This window comes from Pseudoliparis swirei, chromosome 3 (genome assembly GCF_029220125.1).
Source record: "Pseudoliparis swirei isolate HS2019 ecotype Mariana Trench chromosome 3, NWPU_hadal_v1, whole genome shotgun sequence".
Lineage (NCBI taxonomy): Eukaryota > Metazoa > Chordata > Actinopteri > Perciformes > Liparidae > Pseudoliparis > Pseudoliparis swirei.
In genome coordinates, this window is record NC_079390.1 from 15,319,939 (window position 1) to 15,340,442 (window position 20,504).

General features: G+C 42.2%; 2 protein-coding genes across 9 annotated transcripts in view; both read right to left on the reverse strand.

Annotated features, from left to right (window-relative positions):
* The window catches only part of dscama (Down syndrome cell adhesion molecule a), a 134,128-nt gene extending 126,225 nt beyond the window's left edge, over positions 1-7,903 (reverse strand). For all 5 annotated transcript variants that reach the window (XM_056443970.1, XM_056443997.1, XM_056443989.1 and 2 more), the window contains exon 1: positions 7,423-7,903. The gene's annotated coding sequence lies outside the window, so the exon portion shown is untranslated. The remainder of the gene's footprint in view (positions 1-7,422) is intronic.
* Positions 7,904-12,031: 4,128 nt separating this feature from the next.
* On the reverse strand, positions 12,032-20,345 carry LOC130191930 (transmembrane protease serine 2-like). Of its 4 annotated transcripts, none has more exons than XM_056411684.1 (14): positions 19,518-20,341; positions 18,707-18,756; positions 18,338-18,530; positions 16,357-16,449; positions 16,145-16,261; positions 15,519-15,648; positions 14,999-15,115; positions 14,807-14,847; positions 14,484-14,652; positions 14,188-14,357; positions 14,003-14,098; positions 13,680-13,822; positions 13,441-13,593; positions 12,033-12,207 (listed from the first exon to the last, which is right to left on the reverse strand). In XM_056411684.1, exons 2-14 carry the CDS (start codon positions 18,719-18,721, stop codon positions 12,199-12,201), a joined length of 1,446 nt encoding a protein of 481 aa, XP_056267659.1. In that variant the 5' UTR covers positions 18,722-18,756; positions 19,518-20,341; the 3' UTR covers positions 12,033-12,198. The 4 variants fall into 4 exon arrangements, with proteins under 4 accessions (XP_056267658.1, XP_056267659.1, XP_056267657.1 ...); XM_056411682.1 differs by having other exon boundaries at positions 18,707-19,686; positions 20,170-20,340; XM_056411683.1 differs by having other exon boundaries at positions 12,032-12,207; positions 14,188-14,354; positions 18,707-20,345.
* Positions 20,346-20,504: the final 159 nt, after the last annotated feature.

Genomic DNA, 20,504 nt, shown 5'->3' on the forward strand with positions numbered 1-20,504 from the left:
TGCCGACGTGTCTGCGCGCATCGGGGCGGAGCACACTCCCACTAGCCGGCAGAGAGCGTTGAATATGTCGCGTGAAAAACAAACCGCTATATCTGCATTTTTTAAACGCTCCCACGGTGGAGAAGATGGAACAAGTCGCTGACCCTAACCCAACAAGGAGCCTGCTGGCTGCCATTGCCCTCACAGTCCCAGTCAGCAGTGTCAACTGTGAGAGGGACTTCTCCACCATGAACAGAGTAATATAGACGTTTCACAATGGGATTTGCTGTGTAAGCTATCACTATTCTAAGATATCAGCTTTCACTTTTAAAGCCTAACAGTTTATGTATTTGCAGGTTTAGACAAACATCCGCAACAGGCTGCAAGGAGACCATCTTGCTGCCTGCCTGCGGATTTCAATTAATGGGCCAGATGTTTCCGACTTTCCTTATCAAGAGGCTCTGGAACTCTTCTTTGAAAAGCACCGAAAAATCCACTGCAGTGACAAAACGTGCACCCTTTGTGGTGGTCAAGAAAATAAATGAACACCAACATGTTTCAAGTGTTTGTGTCGGTCGGTCGGTCGGACCCCCCCCCCCCCACTCTGAAGCTGTAAACCTAGGGGAAACACTACATACATATACACATACTGCAATTGGGGACATGGAGGTCTAGTTTTTGGAAATCCAGGCATTGGAATGACATTAAAATTACAGTATTACACATATTAGGGTTTTAAAGGTTTACTGTCATATTATTAGACTAAATTTGACACTTGGTATGATCCATCACAGCAGGATTACATACGTGGCACCAAACCATAATTAATTTGTTAAATTAATAAAAGAATAAATCAATAAATGAAATATTCTATATCAGTGACCAGCGGTCCATATAGGTTAATCGACTAATCTACTTATTGTTTCATTCCAACAAAAGTTATTATCATCTTATAGAATATGATGGACTGTTATAGATGAAACCAGCCAGGAGTAAATTAAATAGTTGAAATAAACTTTGTTTAAAGAAGCTGCAAAATTTGAAGTCTGTTTGCACATTACAGTAATGAATCGATGATATAAGTACGTGTGCTAATACTGTAGGCTACATGCTTTTCTTAAAGACAGTGTGTATGATTTGGTGGCATCTTGCAGTGAGGTAGCAACCAGCTGAATACCGCTCCGCCCACGGCCCCCTCTCAAAGAACCGTAGTGCAAAACCGTGCTTGGCTTGCTCAGCGCTACTTTAATTAAGAGCAAACGCAAGGAGGAAAAACAGCAGTTTTGGACTGTGTGGCACACGGTCCAGAAGTTTCAGAAGCGTGATGAATTGTGTTTGGCTTGTCCATTCTGGGCTACTGTAGAAACATGATGGAGAAACACGGCGGACTCCGTAGGACGAGGACCTGCTCCCTATCTATAGATGAAGGGCTCATTCTATTAGAATGATTCACACTGTACCTTGAAACTAAATATTTAAAAACCTCTTCCACTACTGGCAATGTCTATTAAAGCCTATATTTTGTCAAAAATGTGGATAAACCGTGAGAAGCATATGTCAGCTATTTAACAATATCAACCAAAAAATAATAACACCATTATTGCAATATGTTTTCCCTTAAAAGAGATATTATGATATATAAACAAAAGATGAAAAAACTGCATTCCTCAGGTAAAACTTAGAAATTAGACTAGTATGCCTGTACTTTGGAGAAGGGTGCTTACTACATGACCTTTGCTCCGTTTATAAAAGTCGTGTACACAAGTGCTGCACCCGTAGCTCAATACTGGCTGACCTACAAAACCAGTGAGAGTGCTGATGTTCATCACAACCGCAGGACCCTGGTGTGTCGTAAAGACTCATGCTGATCTGAGAGTCTATGAGGCTTGACGCGTGACATCGACCTCACGAAAGAACAGACGTGGGGGGGGGAATAAACATAGTACTGCCTAGTAACAAGGGCTCTCTTCTCATTGGCTGCAGAAGAAAGTTGCATTGATCATACTCTTTGTGTAAAAGATGACGTGGTTTTGATCCACACACACACAGGCAGGATTACAGTAAATACTCTCTCACACACACACACGCACGCGCACAAAAACATACAGTAGCTTGTGAGTGGGCATGCACGGTCTAAGGCTTAGAAGTGCACGAACACACACTGTCTCACCCTCCCGCACACGTGCGCACAATTACACATACACACAAATCGCACATTCACTCTCACAAAGTGTTGGTGAGAACTAGGGCAGAACCCACCAGTAAGCCTCATTTTTTGTACTTAAATATCCTCTGAGAATTCAGTTTGTTCCCCCTCCCAAGATTAGCACTTAGCTCCCAGTAACAGTGCTGTCATTTTGTTGTTACTCGTCACCCACCATGGTTCATGCTTAATGTCAGCACCGTTTGCTCTTCACAACAGCACCGAGATTTTTAACTACGGATATCTATTTAGGCTGAACATTTTAACATGGATGTTATCACGGTGATTATTTAAAATGTCCCAAAAAATATTTGAAATGAATAAATTACCATTGCAACTTCCTACAGCCCACGGTGCCTTCTTAAACTGTTTCGTTAGACGAACAAGTAAAGCCAAATAAATTAATATTTTTTTGTAAGTCAATCAAGTAATCGTTTCATACACACATAGGTGTATATATATATATATATATACACACACATAAATACATACATACACACACATATATACACATACACACACATATATTATATATATATTATATATAGATATATAAATATATATGGATACATATATATATACAGTGGGTACGGAAAGTATTCAGACCCCTTTAAAATGTTCACTCTTTGTTTCACTGCTGCCATTTGCCAAAATCAAAAAAGTTCATTTTATTTCTCATTAATGTAACTCAGGACCCCATCTTGACAGAAAAAAACAGAAATTTATTTTTAAATTTATTAAAAAAGAAACACTGAAATATCACATGGTCATAAGTATTCAGACTCTGCTGTAACGCTCATATTTAACTCACATGCTGTCCATTTCTTCTGATCCTCCTTGAGATGGGTCTACTCCTTCATTAGAGTCCAGCTGTGTTTTAATAAACTGATTGGACTTGATTGGGAAAGGCACACACCTGTGTATGTAAGACCTCACAGCTCACAGTGCATGTCAGCACAAAAGAGAATCATGAGGTCGAAGGAACTGCCCAAGGAGCTCAGAGACAGAAGTGTGGCGAGGCACAGATCTGGCCAAGGTTACAAAAGAATTTCTGCAGCACTCAAGGTTCCTAAGAGCACAGTGGCCTCCATAATCTGTCCGTCCAGCCAAACTGAGCAATTGTAGGAGAAGAGCCTTGGTGAGAGAGGTAAACAAGAACCCAAAGATCCCTGTGGCTGAGCTCCAGAGATGCAGGACGATGGGACAAAGTTCCACAAAGTCAACTATCACTGCAGCCCTCCCCCAGGCGGGGCTTTATGGCAGAGTGCCCGACGGAAGCCTCTCCTCAGTGCAAGACATATGAAAGCATCGTTCCCAAGAAGACTCGTGGCTGTACTAGCTCAAAAGGGTGCTTCTCCTCTTTTTTCTCTCCTTAAGGATGAATTTTCATCTCTCAATCACACGTTACTAACTCTGCTTTCTCCCCGGAGTCCTTTTGACTTCACGTCTCATGGGGCCATCGGACCCTATGAGACGACATAGATCCTATCTGCCTGATGGATCATCGAGGTCTGGGTCGTGGAATTCCTGCTCCTGACTACGCCACTGTCCTGTTGAGACTCCGCCCACTGTTGAGACTCCGCCCACTCCTCCTCCCCACCGCCATCTGCCTGATGGATCGTGGAGGTCTCCATCGTGGAATATGCCTACTATGAACTATTCATACACTCTGTCACATTCATTGAATGTATTTAAACTCTAAATCTGTCCTTCTGTACACATTACATCTATTGCATCTGTCCATCCTGGAGAGGGATGCTCCTCTGTTGCTCTCCTGAAGGTTTCTTCCCTTTTTTTCCCCCTGAAGGGTTATTTGGGAGTTTTTCCTGATCCGATGTGAGGTTTTGGGACAGGGATGTCTATGTGTACAGATTGTAAAGCACTCCGAGACAAATTTGTAATTTGTGAAATTGGGCTATACAAATAAACTGAATTGAATTGAATTGAGCAAAGAGTCTGAATACTTATGACCATGTGATATTTCAGTTTTTCTTTTTTAATGAATTTACAAAAATGTCTACATTTTGGGTTTTTTCTGTCAAGATGGGGTGATGGAGTTACATAAATGAGAAATAAAATGAACTTTTTTGATTTGAGCAAATAGCTGCAAAGAAACAGAGTGACAATTTGAAAAGGGTCTGTATACTTTCTGTACCCACTGTATATCGTCTCCTGAGCTGGGAACCTCAGACCAATGAACAGAACCTGTTCTTACCAGCAGAAGCACAGCACGCCAAACAAGCACTCAATGTGATCACATGGACTGGGCACCTGCCCGGTCATGTCTGCAGTGCATTTTGCCATGCAACTCTGCAGTCACCCTGTCAGCTGCAACAGGGGGTCTGGAGAGCCAATTTGGGGATCTGAAAAGACTGTTTGCTCAACACACCAGGTTTCCCCCGGACTCTCCATGCCTCGTTTGCGAGGCAGCGAGAAATAAGGCAAATAGATGAAAGGCTTGGAGATGATGCACTAAGGGTCCTCTCGCTAAGCAGGCAGCTATTCAAATGAGTGGCTAATTGTGGCATCTGTAAACCCACTGAAGAGGTGTCAGAGCGGTATCACAGGCCTGTTAATTGGTACAAACAGGTAGCAGATGCAGGCTCTGGGTTTGAGCATCTGCCATTTAGTGAGCCAACTCCATGAGCAGTGATTAGACATGCTAGCTGATGGAGAGAGACCAAAGAGTAGAGGAGAGAACATTTGAAAAAGAGAAAGCTTAGCATAGGAGAAACCGATGAACACATCATTTAGGGCCGACTGTGGCTCCTGTGATTGAATCAGTCAGAGAATCGGCGGTTTGATCCCCGGCTCCGCTAGCCCATGTCGATGTGTCCTTGGGCGAGACACTTAACCTCATAATTGCTCCCGTAGCTGTGCCTACGGTGTGTGAATGTGTGTGAATGTTAGTTACTCCTGATGAACATGTGGAACCTTAGCTCCTCCCATCAGTGTATGAATGGATATGATTGGGTGAATGATGTAAAGTGCATTGAGTGGTCGGAAGACTAGAAAAGCGCTGTACAAGTACAGATCCATTATCCATTCATTTGTGTCCCCTCCCAGTAATTTACAACAAATGTTTATGGACTTACAGAATCATAGTACCCTGCAAAATACCGTGCACATATAAAATTTAATCCAAATGCATTTAAGGTATTTGTCCAAGCAAATATTTCAATGAGAAAACTATTACTTGTTTCCCAAATCATTTGAAGTGTGTGTTTTAGCAAGAATATTATTTTATACAAATGTAGATAAAAAGGAAACCAATTAGTCGTTCCGTATTATATTTGTCTTTTGTATAATTAATATTGTTCCATAATAAAGAAGTATTTTTTAAATCCTTTTACTAAATTAATCAAAAGCCACAGCCTTTTACTCTCAGCTCAACTTTGAAGAATTTCGACCAGCAACTCTCTTTGCATGACTTCATTTAAATAGAACTCCATCCTTCTCAGCACATAAGTACTAGCAGACGGAAAAGCCAGACTTCAAGATCAGACGAACACCAAACAGTTGGAGCGCTGCTCATGCTGCCACATAATGGATTCCTCTGTGTTCACTTCCCACGCAGACATCATCACGGTCTGATTGGATCAAGCAAAACTTTGCAGTCTCTCCCGATGCAGCCATGCTGTACGCATAGCAACACTGACATCTGCTGATAGCTGGTGAAACCAACTAACAACCTGTGGAGTAAATACATGACCACGCTCTCTCAATGAATGTGTAGAGACGCAAGGAAACCGTATAGAAACAATCCCCACTCAGGAAAGGGTGAACTAGTCAACTTCACGTACTGTATGGTAGTACTTCTTAATGGCAATATATTTCAATATGACAGTCAACTTTTTTTGCTTGACTCAAATGTTAACTATTGTCCTTTAATCAAGGCATACGCTACCAGTTAGAATAGTGGTTCCCACTATATTTTCCTCAGCCGTTTCATTTATGACTAATCCCAGCACAAACATATAGTGTAAATAAAAGACTAGATTGTCTGTAACAGAAACTCAAGTTCATCCTGACCTGCACTCGAGTGTGACATAACTTCAAGAATTGCCTCTACCGTACTAATAACTGACTCCCCCCCCCCAATTTATATCAAAAGTATGTCTCTCCCTCTGCAGGCCCAGGCGGGCTGGTTCAGGATCCAGTGCATACCCCACCTCATGGTGTGGTCCATGTCTAGTTAGAATGGCTCTAGCTCTGCGTTTAGGTTTACAGTTCTATACTATGTTTGTCAGTTTGGGAATTGACACACAAGCACAACCTCCTCACCACTAAAGCTGTCTGTGTGCGCAGCATGTATCTCTGCATGACGCTCCTTTATTCTGCGGGTTCCCTTCTTTGTTTGGGATGTGTTTGAAATTGGTCAAGAGACTAACTATCTTTTTTAGTTTGTAATCTTAATTACCTTCGCATTCGAGAATGCGGAAGGTTATGTTTTGATCGCTGTGTATTTTTTTTGTGCGTGTTATCTGGTCATGGTCAAGGTCATGAAAAGGTACCAAAAAAGTGGCTGCGGCGAAGGTATGCGCTCTACCGAGTGCCCGTTCTAGTTTACTTGTGCAATCTGTATCAAATCTGTTAAAGGTCAAATATAAAATCTCAAATCCAAACAATGAGAAAAGAAAGTCTTCAGTGTTCATTGTTCAGGAGTCCAACGAGCTGCAGAGGTCTCCTATTCAAAACAAACAGACCGGGTGATTAAAACCAGTAAAAACAGCAGTGTCTCTCTGTTCGGCGGCCACAGCTTCTGTCTCTGATGACTTAAGATCCAGACATCTGATGACGAAACACTTTTTTGTATAGTTAAAAACAACCAGGTGCATTGTAGAAATGTGGCTAAGTACAGGTTAAAAGTGAATTTATCACAGCGTCTGGCAGACAAACAACATGGTTTGACGCTTGACATGGTTAACAAATGTTTCCAAATGAAACAGACCGCTACCTGGTTTAAAATGAAAGATTTCTCTAAGTTTGAAAATGTATGTCAATATAATTGGATGTTGTAATATTCAACATTATATATTAACTTTATTAATGTAATATATAGCAGAGGTCCCCAACCTTTTTTGAGCCACGGACCGGTTCCGTGTCAGAAATTATTTTCACGGACCGGCAATATAAATGACGTAATAAATATGACGTCATACAATTATACGAAGGGCATAAAGTGCCAAAACTACAACTCATCATTACGCCGAATTAGTGTGAGCCGTGCGCTTGTTTACCTGCAACGAGCCGCTAATGGAGACGGCGACACAGACGTGTGTTTGGTCCGCTGCTCCTCACCGAGTTCTGGTCGCTGTCATTAGAACACCGGCAGAGTTGTTGTGTGAAATGTCCCTTAAGGCCACCGTCATTTGCATCTCCAACACATTTTTTTCTAGCTCAGACGGGCTCGATTCACCGGGTGGGTTTGTTTACAAATGGGTTGCAGGTCTATTCTTTTGCAGTCGGGTCTTTTGTGGTTGGAGTACCGCTCAAACTCTTTTAAAAGCCTCTTCTACCCGGTCAACGTCTGAAACATGTAGAATATTCCGCTGTTCACTCGCCCACACAGCAGCGACTTTATCCGCCAACTTGAAAACAGTTGTCATTTCCCTGAAGTGATAGAATTCATTGAGCAGGTTGAATATGTTTTAAGATTCTTTGTCACTGAAATGTGCCGCCAGCAGAGGGTTCGGCGCGTGAGACTCGCCTGCAGCGATAAACCCGAACCTTAAGACTCCTGAACGCGGCTCAGACACACGGGTGGATCCGGTCCTTTTTCAAAATAAAATATTTTTACGACTGATAAAAAAAAAAAATTTAAACTTTATTTATTCACTTTTTTTCCGCTGCCCGGTTCCAACCAAGCCGCGGCCCGGGGGTTGGGGACCCCTGATATATAGTGTTAAGCTGAAGATGGAACTTGACAGTAAACAGTCACTCCATAAATGTCTTAACTGCTGAACAAACTACAATAACTGACTTCACATTGTTTTCAGAACAAAGCACCTGTTCCTTTCACGCCTCGCAGTATCTCGTCTCCCAGTTTTCTTTCCATCACAATAATAGTGTTATCGTCATACTATTTTTGCCACAATAATAGGGTAAAAGGGTTAATAATTTGGCAGTCCTAATCTGGACAACTGTTATTTTATACTGAACTTGATTGGTCACTAGCCACATTGTGGCATCAATTACTAATGACTCACTTGTAGAGCCGAGTAATCGCTCAGCTCGAAAAACAAAACAAAAATCCCCAAAAAAGAGTTGTAGCTGAAGCCGACTCAACTTTTGCTGCCAAGAAGAATTATCTAGCACAAAGCGTTGATGGCCAATCACAGGCATGCAAGCGCAAGGTGCTGGTGGATGACTTTGTAATGTTAACTGAACATTTCTATAGAACTGATAACTTTACAGCGAATTCTAAAAACTTTACGATGCTTGGTGACTATGGATCCAAGGACCACATTTCCCTACCTGTTAGTTGAGACAACAACATGTCCACCTCAGTGGTGGTGATGGACAGGTCAAGTGGTCACTACAATAAATAGTATTGATCCTTTTAGGACCATGAATATCTGTACAAACTTTCACTGCAATCCAAGTTATTTCAGTCTGGACCCAAGTGGACGGGCTAAATCTGAGATGCAAGAAAACAGATGGAAACTTTGGCTTCCGACTGTTGTTAGCTTCCGCTTGGTCCACAGTATTTGCTCAATACGTGTAAACAGACGAAACATATTCAACCCACTACTATACATAAAGTACCTGGTAAAGTACCTGGCTCCCTCCTTGCTTCATCCTGCAACCGCTCAAAGATTCCTTTCAGTCCCCGATGCTGATCTTGGGTTGGTGTCCTGTGGACGGACCACAGGCTGAATCTTCTTCTTGGCTGGCTCTTCCAAACATGTCGAGATGCACGGATTGAAATCAAAAAGATTTTACTTTATGCCCAACGTTTCATTGATGCAAAAAGTGTGAAAACCAAGTTTTAGTTTTAATGTTTTTTCTTTGTGTGTTTACCTACCTGCTTGGTTTTATGTCAGGACAAAGGAGGCACAGACAAAAAGGGTCTTTACTCTCTAGCTGCACCTCTTGATGTGGAAGACCATTTTGCAGAGCATTGGCCCAGTCCATTTACATTAGAAGTCCTAGTGAACCAAGCAAATGGTATATGTTGACATTGGGGAGTTCTTAGTAACTCCCCCCAGCTCGCAGTGGTGGAAAGTACTCATAATTATACTTCACTAAAAGTAGCACTACTACAGTGTACAAATACTCTACTACACATTTGTCACCCTACGTTTCCTACACAATGGCGGGCTTAGCTTCAGCTCGTTAACGTTAACACGACACCTGTGCCCACAGGACCGGACCGGTTTACTACTAGCTTATCAATATTAATTCTAAAGTTTGCCCCCCAAAGCACACGATAATGACATAAAGCAACGGAAGTAAAGCAATAAACACTTTTATAACACAGCAGACAATTAAAGTCAGCAGTAAATTCACCTGCATACATGTAAATACGTTTAGTTGGACCACAGCCGTTTTTCCGGCCTTTCACCGGCTGCGCGCGCACTGTTTGATTAAGCTAGGTCGCGCGCGCTAAAGTGTCCTCACTCCGTGAAGTCAGCCACGCAGTCCTCAATGTTTACATTGAGGCCACGCAGCGACAGCGCCCTCTGCTGGATCACTGAGTTACTGATACTACATGAGCACTCAACCGACTGCATGTAAAGTTAAACCATAAACAGTCTATGATGTATTGTAGACCCAAGAAAATGCAGATGTTTTTCTCATAATAAATGTTTTTAAAATGAAAATAATCATATTTCGTGGTTTTCTGAAGGCCGCTGAGCAATGTTCTTCTTTGGCATTTTTGGGGCATCTGTAGTTCAGAAATTCAATTCAATTCAGTTTATTTGTATAGCCCAATTTCACAAATTACAAATTTGTCTCGGAGTGCTTTACAATCTGTACACAGACATCCCTGCCCCAAAACCTCACATCGGACCAGGAAAAACTCCCAAATAACCCTTCAGGGGGAAAAAAAGGGAAGAAACCTTCAGGAGAGCAACAGAGGAGGATCCCTCTCCAGGATGGACAGATGCAATAGATGTCATGTGTACAGAAGGACAGAAATGACGTCCTTGATCGTGTTTCACAACAATAGAGAGATAAAAAGCAATAAGATAGAAAAAGAAACGGCATTATTGAAAACATGGAAAATCCAGCAAGCAAAGATATTGGGAGTCTGAAAGTACATCTTCAAAGATACATAGTTGACAAAGGGCTTTTTCTAAAAGCAGAATGAGGAAATCATCCGTCTTCAAAGTGTCAGGTGTGTCAGCAGATAACCTTGAATGAAACATAACAAGTGGACAGTTATGGGGCAGACTCATGCATGCCTCATTGTCTTTGACACAGTGACCTCCTGCCGTGAAGGCCGTGCCTTGTGCAGTGTCATTAAGTTGTAAATATGACTCACAAGTGAAAAACATCCAGGCCACGATGTTCTCAGAATAAGTTTGAGAGTGTGTCCTTCCTCAGCAGTCCCCCTTCATGCAGAAGTCACAGGACTGAGGTGAGAGCCAACAGGTGGGAGCATGGATTCAAGTAGGGTTTTAAAAATTACTCAAGAAATTAGGGTTACACACAATGAAATTTAAATATTCATATCGAAGATTAAGTTTTCTTTTAACCGTTTTGCAGAGAGAGATTTGGATGTGTGTAGATTAGTGTTGAGTGTGCAATGAGTTCTGTGTTCTCCACCTCTCTGTCTACAAGACATTTGATACACAACATCAATTTGAAACTTTGCTCTTTGTGCAACATTTGTTTTTAAAAAACAAATAAATAGTTTGGCTTTTGTTCAAATGCAAACATTCAAATTGTTCGAATGCAGACGACACAACATTGATAGGTCTCATCACCAAGGATGACGACCCCTCTAGGGAGGGGAGGTCAACCTTCTGACCGTGGTGCGGAGCCAACAAACAACCTCCTGCTCAACAAAAAGCAGACCAAAGATGATGTTGTTGACTTCGCACACACCCACCACCCACCACACCACTGACTATGGTGACGGACATTGAGCAGGGCAGCAGCAAATTCCTGGGGGGGTGGAAATCAGTGAGGACCGTGGACAGCCAACACAACATCGCTGGCAAAGCAAAAGCCCAGGCGCCTACTTCCCAAAACTGAGGAGAAGAGGGAGCCCCATCCATCATGTGCACCTTCACCCCGGCACCGAGAGCATCCTCCTGGATGCATCACTGTGGGGAAGCTGCACAGACCACAGCAGGACAGCAATGCGGCAGCCGCAGTGAGAGGCAGCTGGAAGGATCATGGGGCCCCACTCCCCCCCCTCCATCCCCTCCACCCTATACAACACCTCCTCACCCGCCGACCTCTCGATTTGTGAGTGACCCCCCCCTCACTCCTGCCCTCTCCTGCCCTGCTCCTGGAGGAGACTGGGAATGAGGCTCACACCGCCTCCACACACACCAGGCATCACCAGGCTCAGGAGGCTGGCTGCTCTCCCCCCCCCCCTCTCCTCCCTCCTCCCCTCTCACCTCTCTCACATGCTGATGTCTGACTAATTTAAGTTAAATATAAGTTGTTTCATTTACATGTTTTTATTATTTTTTGTCTGCACTTTTATGTTGTCTATATTATGTTTTTTTTTTTTTCTTTTTTTTTATCTATGTTGTCTATATGTTGCACATTATGTTGCAATTCACTTTAAAGAGACAGAAAGAGAGATTTCGTTTTTGCACAAATTATGTTTTATATGGAAAATTGAACTTTGAAAATGACTTTGACTTTGATAAGTGTATACAAATAATGAAACGATACATCAGTTTTGTTTGTACAGCTTTGATTTTGGTCCTCTTGAAACTTCCTGATCAACACTTCCCTCGGAGCTTCGGATTTAAAGTGCAAGATGTGTGATAGAGTAAGTATCGCTAATTAACGATAGAGGGTTGTCTTCAGGTGCTCCGAGAACTGGGTCAATCATTCTGTGGAGGTAAATAAAATTGTTAAAAATAGAATCAAAACAACAAACTTGTTGACTAGAATAATGATTGATTATTAGTCTTTTTAAGCCAGTTTGTCGGTCCGGTTCATTTTTGTGAATGGGACATCTCTGATTTGTTGTCAACACTGGCCCAAAGTTCCATTTGAAGTCAAGGATGAACCATCGTAACATCAGCCATTAGCTTGTGGACTACAGTTTTGAAGCCTCTGGTTTGGGATTCTGTAGCCGACATCTTGTTCTTTTGCAACCAGAAGTGACACAAGAGGGTGGAGCTTGAGAAGATATTCTTTGGTGAATGGAAGGTTAGGATTAACTTCCATGAACTTAAAATACTGTGTGAAAGATCTAAGATGCAAAACACAGCGTACTCTGCTTTATGGTCTGTTTGACTCTAAATGGACCATCATTTATTAAATGAACATCATACTGTATTGAAGAAGACTTGAAACTAGAGATTGAGACCATAAACTCATGTTTACAATGTTTACTGAGAGCTAAATGAAGGAATAAGTTATTTTCTCATCAACGTCTATACGATCCAACTTCTTTTTGCAATCGGAAGTCAACTTTTGCTGGACATTAAAATGTGTTTAATGCCTGGGATCCATTGATTTGATGTTGGAGGTCAAAGGTCAATGTGTCCTCAAATCTGTCCTGTTCTCGTGATATTCAATTCAGTTTAATTCAGTTTATTTGTATAGCCCAATTACACAAATTTGACTCGGAGTGCTTTACAATCTGTACACATAGACATCCCTGTCCCAAAACCTCACATCGGATCAGGAAAAACTCCCAAATAACCCCTCTAGGGGAAAAAAAGGAAGAAACCTTCAGGAGAGCAACAGAGGAGGATCCCTCTCCAGGATGGACAGGTGCAATAGATGTCATGTGTACAGAAGGACAATATAAAGATATCTAAGGATTACCTCAAGCACACAAACATCCACTTGGACTGAATGATGAAATTATTAGAATTGGGAGGTTTGTGACCTCTCATAACACATTTTTGGCCATAACTCAAGAATGCATGGTAAGTTTGACAATTTCACACAAATGTCGAAAAGGATCAAATGATGAACGGATTCTGGACGGACGCAAGCTGCAACTTGATTAGTTTTGTGGGAGCTAGTGAATTTCTCCAAATCAACAAGGCATTGGAGCAATTCATACAGAATACAGATGATTACTTCTCTATTGCATAAACATACCGTACCTGCATTTGTTCATATACCCAGTTGATAAAGTAGGTAACGTTGCCGTAGACTCCCGGCTTGTCTCTTAAAGCACATCCGATCCCCCAGCTAGTGTCCCCTGCCAGCCACCATAAACCTCCCTCCTTCACCACCAGGGGCCCTCCGCTGTCACCCTGCAGGAGACGATATCTCAGGTTAGTGTGTGTGTGTGTGTGTGTGTGTGTGTTGTGTGCGACAGAGAGAACCAACAAAGACTGACCTGGCATGAGTCGACTCCTCCCTGCATTTTGCCGGCACAGATCATGGTCTCTGTGACTTGTCCAGCCAAAGCCTGAGCGCTGTTACAGGTCTCTCTGCTGTAGACGGTCACCTGGGCCTGATTCAGTTTGTCCGGTGACGGTCCTCAAAGAACATCAATGATTAACAAACACACAGTTAGCTCAGTCAAGAATGAAAAAGCACTGATCCCGAACTGGGACTTTCAGCCTTAAACCCTGAAACTTTTTGGACAAATAATGTACAGGGGAGGAATGAAAAGTTCAGAAAGTACACATGGGAAGTATATAACATATAAACACACACCAGATGATCGCAGTGCTCCCCATCCTGTGATCCAGGCTTGACTTCCAGCATAGAGATGCATGCCGGTGTTGGGGAGACACACTGGCTTCACCGTTCCTGAGACATAAACATGTCTTACATTTCTTGACCAATGAAGAAATGATCATTCAAATGATGAAATGTTCCTCTTGCTTGCAAATACTCACTTGAGAATTCAAGAGGCGCATCGAGCTTCAGCAGAGCAATGTCATTGACGTAAGTTTCCGTGTTGAATTTTGCATGACTGATAATTTTGTTCACTGTTTTGCCGTTGATCATCTGAAGCAAGCTCACATCGCCCGAATGTACCGTCCACGTCCCAGGAGAGGAGTACCTGCTAAGAGGTCAAGTAGTGAGAGGTCGGGAAAATTATTTTCCGAATGTCTATCGGAAGACAGTAAAAAAAAAAGACAGACAGAAATGGTACGAAGGGCCGTAAATGGCGTAAAGACAAGGCACTCACTTTTGGAAGCAATGCGCGGCCGATAGGATCCAGTCAGGGCTGATGACGGAGCCTCCGCAAATGTGTTGACCGGTGATCTGGAGACTGACCTGCCATGGCCAGGCTCCGTTTGCTGCCTCCGTACCACCCACAATGCGAGCACCGGGGGATGCTGAACTCACGCCGCATTCTGAGGTGAGAATTTCGAAGAAAGAACATTTTATTTTGAGAGGAAGCGCTACCCTCTGGATGGATAAATCCCGTTTTCAGAACTTTGCTCATGTCCCCTACGTTCCTACATATTGCAGGGCGGTAGTTATTTCCGAGGTAAAGCAGCATCTTACCAACACATTGAAGCTTGACTGCTCTGACTGAGCAGCTTTGGCTGCAAAGGAAAGGATGACAGAAATTGGTTTTCAAGAAGAAAACAAAATTACACTAATTTAGGAGTTCTACATTTACACCGTGTGGAATAAGACTGATTCAGCTCAAACTGGGTCTTGGGTCAACACACAGTGATACGTGGGGTGTTATACCTGTACAAGAGCTGGGAAAGTATGTGTGATCCAGGGTTACTTCCAGACTTCAGCTTAATGTATCCCTTCAAGGCCAAAGAACCGGCACTGGTTTGGGTGAAGGGCACATTACCTGGCCTGTGGGATGGACAAACAAGGGTTCAGAGAGTTTAGATATCAGCCAGTCAAGTCGTACAATGTTGATATGACCGACTGAGGTTCCTCCCAGACTGCAGCTATAAAAAAGGCACGGAATTCTTTAAAGCTGCTGTGAGGAACTTTCATTTTGTGTTGATTCTGGGTTTCTGGCGCCCCCTGTGGACAAAAGCGCTCGTGTTTAGAGTCCCTTTAGAAAACCTCTCGTTGTATTGAATCCAACCGTTGACAAGCAAGTTGAATGAGCCATTCTTCCCTCTGATGGTCTGATCTAAGTGCCCCTTAAAACAGAATATGTTGGTCTCTTTGCTTCAGGTTGCTGCTATTCTTAAAATGTATGTGTTGTGTGGCTGTTAGAATCTGCAAAACAAGGGCCGGTCAGCACCTCTTGTACCCCATCTGCTCACACACAGCTCTGCCATAGTTGTGATTCCAGTTTTCAGCACACACCGGCACCCAAAGCCGCTTGTCTGATGAGTAACCCTCCAGCATGAGGTTGGTCCCGTGGAGGCGGACTGGGAAGCAGAAAGGACAACGCCATTTAGCCGCCATGACATTCACTGACACATATGTATATGTGTGTGTGTGTGTGTGTGTATGTATGTGTATATGTATGTGTGTGTGTGTATGTATGTATGGGTGTATGTGTGTATGTATCCATGTGTATGTGTGTATGTATGTATTTATGCATGTATGTGTGTGTCTGTATGTATATGTGTGGATGGATGGATGTGTTTATGTATGTACTGTATGTATGTATGCGTTTGTATGTATGTATGTGTGTGTGTATGCATGCATCTGTATGTGTATGTATGTGTGTATGTCTGTGTGTATCTATGTATGTATGTATCTGTGTGTATGTGTGTTTTTGTATGTATGTATGTATTTGTGTGTATGCGTGCGTATGTGTCTCTGTATGTGTGTATGTATGTATGTGTGTATGTCTGTGTGTATCTGTGTGTATGTGTCTCTGTATGTATGATTGTATGTGTGTGTGTGTTAACGTCTCACAGCACTGAGATTCATCCTCTCCGTGAGGACAGTCCTTCACCCCGTTGCACCACTGGGAGTGACTCAAACACTTCCCACCACTTCCACACGCCATCCCCAGTAAACACTGGAAGTATACTGCGAACACACGTGTACAGCGTACAGGAAAACAATTGCACGTGATGACATGTGATGCATTTCTGCTGCTGCAAAGCATCTGTGAATTAACTTACAGAAGTACCAGAGCAAGAGGCCGGCAACTGCCAGGATGACGAGCAGAGACAGGGACGCACACAGGATGTATTTCCACTGACATTTCTTTGTTCCTGCAACACAAGAAAAAAAAAAGGTGATGAAACTGATTAAGTAAAAATGAAATACGAGTTGCATGCTCTTTAAGATGCAAATAGGCTTAGCAGATACAGAAACTAAACATACTTTAAATCTAAAATACAGTATGAAAGTCACAAAACCAACAGAGTGAAGCTTTTTCTAGCTGCTTTATGTTTATGAATTTAAATGATATGACTACAACCTGGAAGGGGTTTGTGTTCATGTGAATTGCTTCTATTAAATCTTCTGTATTGTCCTATAAATTTCCATAGATGTATTTATGCTTCAGAGTTACAACACCTTCATAACCATGGTGAAAAGATACGGATCCCCAGCAGCCTTATAAACTGAAGAGAGGGTGCAGCATCAAATTGGAAGAGCAGTGGTTGGTCTTTGATATTTTTCCTACATATGTAACATTAGAAATACTCTTCTATGTTGTAATTATGAGTGCGAACATGAGTGGATTATGTAAAAGATGTTGTCTCATTTACATGAAGCAGGGATGGTAGGGGGGTTGGAGTCAGCAGAGCCAGTGTGTGTATCCGTCTGTCCGTCCACCGATAATTCCGCATACTGCTTGACCGATTCAAATATTTTTACCGACTGTTTGCTAAAGGACCTGTTTGTGGGGACTTTTTGAAAAACCTATTGTGCTCGTTTTATTTCTACGTGGACTGCTGACTCCTCCCCCGTCTTACCCGGCCGGCACAGCGGGGAGATGAAGACCCACCTTCAGAGATACTGTATGGACTCCACTGAGGTCGCTGCTCTAGTTTAAACAGTTAAACAGCTGCCTTCACAGACCCGACCACTTACATGCAGCGCATGGCACGAGTCACCACTGTGATGACCAAGTGCTTGGAATATGGCCAGAATAGGGAACGTCGCAAAGTATTCAACGTCGTTATCGCTCCAACTATTGACTAGTTTATCTTCCTTCTATTATAACTGTAGGAGCTATTTATTTTTATTGTAAATTAATATTGTTTAATCATTGCCTATTTAGGTTATATCAGTTAGAAAAACTTTTTTCTTATGATATTTTTAGTTTAGTTTAATTCATTGTGATTGTTGTTTAAATATGTTTAGTTTTAGGATTGGTTCACTGATTGGGTAACACTGGGCACACCTTTGGTTATATGTAGGTGTGGGTAGCTTCAGGACCATCATGCAACAGGGTGGCCTATGGTTTTTTACCAGCACATGAGAGGCAGTGTCAACATTTTGTTTGATCTTTGTTTGTTTGTTTGCTCGTTTGCTTAGTAAATAAATTATCAGAATAATGGAATACGGAAATGGACATTATTCTTTTGGCTGCGTCAGCTTCAAAACTCACGGTGGCAATTTGATTTAAAGTTTTGATTGATTTACTGGACAAATGGCCACTACACTAACATATGCATCTTTGTGAGGTAATGCATTGAATACATCTTAGTAACTAGAGCCTTGCTGGTTTGAAGATGGACCATGTGACTCTTTCTAAACAATGACACCGTGGTTATGGGGAAATGGTTCTGTGCATTATAAAATGCCAAAACTAGGGGGAAGTCAGAACGTAAGAAAATTCCCTCTTACTTAACTGAGCAACGTTGTTTCTAACATTACATTTTTTGTAGCAGCGTAAATAAGACTGTAAGTAGTAAGTATGAATTCAACCTTTCATTTGGAAAAGGAAGAATATGTTGTTTGTTATATAGTCGAGCTTTAAGAAAGGCAGAGTTTCTTTTTTTGCAGAATAAATACAAATAAGTTAATGATTAAATGAGATGTTTTTGTTCTGGATATTTGCCTTCTGGCTGACCAGACCCACCTTATTATTCCACTCAGTATCGCTTCACAAAAGGCTCGTGACGCAACATGAATCATCCATTACTGTACCTGTCTTTTGTCCCGTGTTGTGCGGTGTTCCGGGCGCCACGGTGTGGTGGGTGTTGATGGTTTGGGGAGACACGGCAACATAGCTGGGGGTCACTTGTGGGAGGGAAGGGTTTGTATCCTGCTGCGGGGCACGAGGAGGGGGTCTCCTGTCCTCATGCTGGAACCCTTTGTTGTCATAGGTGGGACCCTTTGCCTGGAGATAGAGGTACATAGATTTAAGAAATACAGACATATTCTATAGGTAACACTAGGTGATCTGGATTTACTCAGAAAAATCAATCATATAAATAAATAAAGAGTGAACTGTTTATTAAGTAAAATAGATGAAAACAAGGAAAATGTTGCTTCTTTCTTTGAAATGTAACTTACCTGATCATCATTCATGTTGCCACTGGTTACAGCTCCTGAGGAAGTAGACTCTGGGACCAAGAAAAGGTTATACATTGTGATGCCTGTTTGCTGTGTAGTGATGCAGGTGTGTCTACGTGCAGATGTGCCGGATATGTGTGCGTTTAGATGAGTGGATATGTTTTGATGTCTGGCTCGGCAAAATGAGGTGACCTCTTTTTATTTATTTGTATGTATTTATTTTCCATTACATTACATTACATGTCATTTAGCAGACGCTTTTATCCAAAGCGACTTACAATAAGTGCATCTCAACCTAGAGTACAAACCAACCTTTCCTGTACTCTAGGTGGGTGTACCAGTGGGTGGTGTGGATTTGATGTATGTTTGTATGTTAAGAAAAAGATAGAAAACAATGGAAGATTCAGATGAAGTGCATGTTTGCTATGTTATGTGCCTATCAATATTTCCAAATAAAGTTTTTGGGGTAAAAATAAAAAACGCCTAAAATGACGTACTGAAATCGAAATATGCTGTAGTTTCTGAAAAAAAAGGTTATAAAGCATTTTAATAAAAATGAAGTACACATGACTTCCCTTATGACTAAAATGTGGCATAAATTACAACGTTTAGCAAACAAAAGCATTAGAATGAGCAAATTACTCATTAGAATGTCAGGTCACAGGAAGGAACGTAAAAAAGTACAGAGCAGGAATACTAATTTCCTCCAAACAGGTTTTTAACTAAATAAATCTAAAAACACAACGGCAAAAACGCTCACAGAGGAGGCCGACTTAGTTTAAATCACATTGTTCACCACATTTCCACCTACCTTGAAATGTCCACAAATTCCTCTCAGCTCTGACTGTCGGTCCTCTCTCTACCCCTCTCTCTGCCTCATGCACGCCCCCAGTCCTCCATGTAATCAACAGCCACGACCACACCCATCACACTGTGTGCACAAGTCAGCCTGTTGTGCGCCGCTCGATCTAAAGGCAACACTTCAGAAAAAAATGACATGAGCGAACAGGAAGTATTGAAGAAGGCCCGCACTAATACTCATTATCTTTTGTCCACAGCCAGGCTCTGAGATAAGCTGAATAAAAGTGAGATAAATGAGCGGAGGGCCGTGCTCCTCCAGCAGTGGCCGACTGTTGATTCGTGACAGAGATAACCTCTTGTAGGAGCTCCATACTGTGCCAAGTGATATGCATGTACTGGGATTAACAAAACTTATCTAGAATGTGGTTTCTCTTCCCAACTCAAACTGCACGGAAATTAAAATGTTCCAGAAGTCGCCCAATCAAGTGCAATTTCTGTAAAAAGTGGAAATAGTAAACATGTCATGTATAGTTGTGTATACGACATACAATATAAATCACTGAATTGGAGGAAAAGTCAACAGGTGACCAGCCGTCATTCAGATAGGGCCCTATAGGACACAACAACAAAAAGATTCAAGTCAAGTAGAGCTTTGTTCCTACTTTGTGTTGTGGTCTGTCCTGCGAACGAGAAATGTCTGACAGTTTAATGAGTTACGGCCGAACAAACGGTTCGGTGGGCTTACAAGTACTTTTGGCCGAGGGACTTTCAGACCCTGTCAATGTTTAACTTAACGTTTGACTGCATCAAGTGGCAGAAACCGGAAGGAATGAAGGACGTCGAAGAGCCGGTGGAGAACAGAAAGTCCGACCGAGCGACTCCAACGCCACCGTGCGATACTCGTACTAACATACTGGGGGTTCTGATCCAAAATTAGTAATTATTTCCCTTCCATTCACTGTGCAAGGATATGGTCTCAACTAAATGTAATGTGGGT

Excerpts from the sequence above, each read along its gene's own strand:
- LOC130191930 (XM_056411682.1), bottom strand. The coding sequence starts at position 18,781 with ATGTATAACCTTTTCTTGGTCCCAGAGTCTACTTCCTCAGGAGCTGTA. Across the intron at positions 14,358-14,483 it reads GCCGCGCATTGCTTCCAAAA|CAGGTACTCCTCTCCTGGGA; the intron begins GTGAGTGCCTTG and ends TTGACCTCTTAG. Across the intron at positions 14,099-14,187 it reads TGCGCCTCTTGAATTCTCAA|GAACGGTGAAGCCAGTGTGT; the intron begins GTGAGTATTTGC and ends TTTATGTCTCAG.